This window comes from Benincasa hispida, chromosome 3 (genome assembly GCF_027475165.1).
Source record: "Benincasa hispida cultivar pf3 chromosome 3, pf3_genome.v1.1, whole genome shotgun sequence".
In the NCBI taxonomy this organism is placed as follows: domain Eukaryota; kingdom Viridiplantae; phylum Streptophyta; class Magnoliopsida; order Cucurbitales; family Cucurbitaceae; genus Benincasa; species Benincasa hispida.
Window position 1 is genome coordinate 5,141,807 of NC_143480.1, and position 4,346 is coordinate 5,146,152.

Genomic DNA, 4,346 nt, shown 5'->3' on the forward strand with positions numbered 1-4,346 from the left:
TAAAAGTTGGTTTGATTATGATTTTATTTATTATTTGGGAAAAAAAAATTCTAACACACAAATTATTGCCAAAACCAACATAGCACATACCATAATATTATTGACCATGAAATCTCTTATTCGAATCCTTCTATCCTTTTTGTACTTAAAACCACACACAAATTATTTGATTAGTAACTTTGTAATCTAAACACAAATTATTTGTTTAGTAATTTTGTAATCTATTTGTTTGGAATTTTTAATGTAAATATGGTCTTGATAGTTTGGAAAAAGTTAAATTTTAATTATTGTAATTTGTAATTGGAAGTTAGATTCTATAGTTTGATAAAATTCTCATAAATAGTATCTACAGTAGAGATTATTTAAGAGGATATTTTTATCAAACCATAATGACTATTTACGAGATTTTATCAAATCATATAGACTAAATTCTAACTTTTAGAACTTTATAAGGATCAACTTAGCTTTCTCCAAATTATAGGGACCAAATTTATAATTTAATCTAGGGTAATTTTTTAAATGATAAAACTACTGAAAATATTTTCAAATATTGCAAAATGTCACTTTCTATTTGTGATAGATACTGATAAACATTTATAGGATCATAATAGATATCTATCTATGTCTATCATTTTCTATTATTAGTTGATAGTGATATTTAGTTATATTTATAAGTAAATTGACTCATTTTTCTAGATTTGAAAATAGCCTTTTCATCTATAAATTAAGTTGATTTACATACATTTTCTTTCAATATTATCAACATTTCAAAATATTTCAAAACTTTCGACTAACTTATAGAAATTAAAATAATCGAAACCCACATGAATTAATTTCAAGTTTTTTTAAGAATAAAATTTTCAAGTTTTTAAAACTTGTCAAAATGTTTTGTATATATAAAAAATTAATATATTTTTAGTATTTTAAAGTTAGGTTACCAAAATACATATAGAAATTGGGCATAAGTATTTTTATTTTTTTAAAAAAAACAATAGCCACAAATTATGAGCCAAATTATTATCAAATCACGTATATTTTGTCAATGTTTGCCCAACAATTTTTAAAAATTAATATTAAGAATTGTAACCAAACATTTGGTCAATGTTTTCAAGTTAACGTTCAACTATATGTATAATTAATGCCAGATATATATTTTTTGGGGCAAAATCTTATATCAAATATTTAAAGGGAGAACATTAAAAACTTTTTAAATAGAATTTAATGAATTTTCTTTTTAATATAATAGAATAGGGAATTCGAACCACGAACCATGCAGATTTTCAATATTCAATAAGAAACCAAAATAATTCTAAATTATTTTTGTATTACCTGGTTTTCTTTGTCAATAATTGAGAATAAAAAAATATCTTTAAAGGTCGTCCCAATTTTACTCAAGAGTTGAAACATGAATGTCAAAACTTGCATATTGATTCAAATTTCCTTAATTTTCTTTACCATACAAGAATATGACATGTTTTCCTTCCTTCTTTTCTAAGTGAAACTTGTTTTCACATCATAATTCACTATTTAACTCTACAACCTTTGAGCAAAAAACATTTAGAACAAACAAAATGTGACCATATTTATTATATATACCACGTTTGTATTTGACACAATTAATGTTCTATGTGAATTTAGGTAGTCGCACAATTAGGATCTTGAGATGGTTTGTTATGTTTATTATATCTAAGTTTTCTCGAACTTCTCCTCATTCTTGTTTGCACCTATGTTCTAGATCGCAGGCTAATAGTCAATAAAATATACGTGACCATCACAATACAATTTGTTACACAATCGAAAATGAAGAATATAGAAACATAAAATAGTAAACAATCGACACAAAGATTTACTAATAGAGAATCGATACACAAATTTATGTGGTTCACTATAACGTGTTAATTAACTACGTTTACGAGACAGAGGAAGATCAAATTTATTGGAGACAATGTTACAAAATACAAAATAGTAGCATTTTTAAGGTTAGAAAGTGTATATAGAATTTATATAGAATACTTCTCTAAATTATAGGGTCATAATCATAAATAAATCATAAATAATTAACTATGTTAAATTTGAATTCAACCTAACTTTCGGGAGTATTATCTTCCAAAATCCTATACTTAATTATTTGAAGTGACAAATAACAGATTCAAAGTATTTTATGATAATAAAATATAACTGTTGTTACTTACCATTAAATATACGTTGGAAATACATCTAACCATATAAGATTATCAAAGGCAGCATTGTGTGAGTCTCCCTTCAATAATTCCTTCACAAACAAGAAAATCCCTATACGAATTGCTATTTATGGAAAGGGAATTAAAGTTTGGTCAACGAAACAAATTTATATATTTTTTTTAAAAAAAAGTCTTAAGAATTTGGACTCTTTTCAAAGGCACCAAGCCTATAATCAGCCAATTTAGTCTTATACGCCGCCGTTTTGTATTCCCACCAAGTGAATTCCTTGTACAAGCTTTCTTCTCCCTCTTCTAAAAGCTGCGGCAATGGCGTAATCTTTTCACTCAACGGCGGCCCCCCAAAGTAAATCATCGAAACTCTCTCTCTGTTCGGATCCGCCACCACTTTATGCTTCACACTTTTGAATCTTCCGTTAGTCATCACCTGCAGCGCGTCGCCGACATTCACAAAGAGGGCCCCGGCGTCCGGCGGCACTGAAACCCACGCGCCGTCTCTGAGGCAGATTTGTAAGCCGCTTGAGTTGTTTGATCTTAAAACCGATATGATTTGTGGGTCTGTGTGTTCTCCGAATCCAATCATGTTTCGTCCGCCCAAAGATTGCATTTCTGGACATGGCGGATAGTGGTTTACTCTGAAACCGCAATCTGCTTTCTCGTCGTTTAGAAGCTTGCTTATGCCGTTTCTTGGCTCCATTTTTAATCCTTCTGCTATTAATTCCACCACTTCACTGCTTAGCTTCTTCACCGCTCTCACATACTCTTCAGCCGCACAGCTGCAACAACATCCGCACAAATTAAAAAAAGGGAAACAAAAAAAAAAAAAAAAGAAAACGAAAACAGATTGTTCCGTTTTACTCTGTTTTATCAAATATTGTGAACTTATAAAGACATGGGATTACGAAAAAAACAGAGTTCTCTGCTTTTTCTTGCAACTTACAGGAAAGAGTTTTGGGATAAAATGGGGAGAGGATTAGCGTTAAGGAGGAGATATTCAATCCAACCCTTATCGCCATTGGAGCCGATGTTTTTACAGCCATAGCCTAAAGGGTGAGGAGGGCGAGCTTTATCTTTCTCAGACTCTGAAAGTTTAAAAAAACAGAGGGATTCATCTTCGAGTTTAGTCATCAACTCGACAGGAACACGGTGGTTTACGAGCTTGAAGAAGCCGAATTCTTCGCAAGCTTTGATAATATGGGACTTGGCGTTTGGATCTGAGAGGTCAATTTCAGGAATATCGGCGAAGGAGGCGGTGGGTTTGCATGTTGATCGGAGAAGAGAATATTGGTTCAAATCTAATGTTGGCTGAGACAGAACAACCATGGCGGATTCTATGGATTTCTAAAAGATTGAATTCGAATTGGAGAGGATATTGAGAGGGAATTTAAGGGATTTTAATGGGAGAAGAATGAAGAACGAAACTCGGATGGAACCAGCGAAGAACACTTCGTTTGCTTGGTATTTATACCTTAGAAGGGGGACTCTGTTTCTATCTTCTTTACTTAAACTAACAATTATTTAGTCTACCAATCAGAAATTAAAATTTCAAATCATATCTTTTACAATTATTGTTTCAAATTCATAAATCATATGTACTAAGTTAAAATATAATATTTTATTGGAGGACTTTTATTTTTCCCATTTTTATGGTCACGTTTAAAAGAAATCTAAAATATATGCAAAACATGAAATCTAAAATATGTGCAAAACATTCTTTTCTCAATTTTTTCTTTATAAAACAAAATTTTAATTCTCTCTTGTCGTATGGTTAATGATGTAGGATGTATTTTTTAAAAAAAATATAATTAAAGGTAGGAAAATTTGAATTAAGGATTTTATTACTAACTCACTTATATACCAATTAAACTCTGAATGCGATGTACTTAAGTTAATTATTGTTCTACTCATATTTAAATTTTATTTTTTTTAGAATCATAACTATAAATGTTACTAAAAAAAACGCTAGAAGTCTTTTTGTTTATATATATATATAAGAACATTAGGAAGCTTTTTTGTTACTAATATATTATTTACTTTATGGTTGAAATTAATTTAATAGTTAGTTCATATATTATCAAAGGACACTTTTAGCCTATTTGTGTAATGCATGGACCTATCATTTTCTTATAAATAGTAGGATTTCATGGA

The 4,346-nt window shown here is 29.6% G+C and overlaps 1 protein-coding gene across 1 annotated transcript; it reads right to left on the reverse strand.

Annotated features, from left to right (window-relative positions):
• Positions 1 to 2,157: 2,157 nt before the first annotated feature.
• Positions 2,158 to 3,645, reverse strand: LOC120074218 (gibberellin 2-beta-dioxygenase-like). Its single transcript, XM_039027272.2, has 2 exons — positions 3,139 to 3,645; positions 2,158 to 2,974 (listed from the first exon to the last, which is right to left on the reverse strand). Exons 1-2 carry the CDS (start codon positions 3,519 to 3,521, stop codon positions 2,374 to 2,376), a joined length of 984 nt encoding a protein of 327 aa, XP_038883200.2. The 5' UTR covers positions 3,522 to 3,645; the 3' UTR covers positions 2,158 to 2,373.
• Between the last annotated feature and the right edge of the window lie 701 nt (positions 3,646 to 4,346).

Bases quoted from the DNA above. Each gene is read 5' to 3' on its own strand.
- LOC120074218 (XM_039027272.2), bottom strand. From the start codon at position 3,521: ATGGTTGTTCTGTCTCAGCCAACATTAGATTTGAACCAATATTCTCTT. The intron at 2,975-3,138 runs GTAAGTTGCAAG...ATGTTGTTGCAG, and splicing joins TTATCCCAAAACTCTTTCCT to CTGTGCGGCTGAAGAGTATG.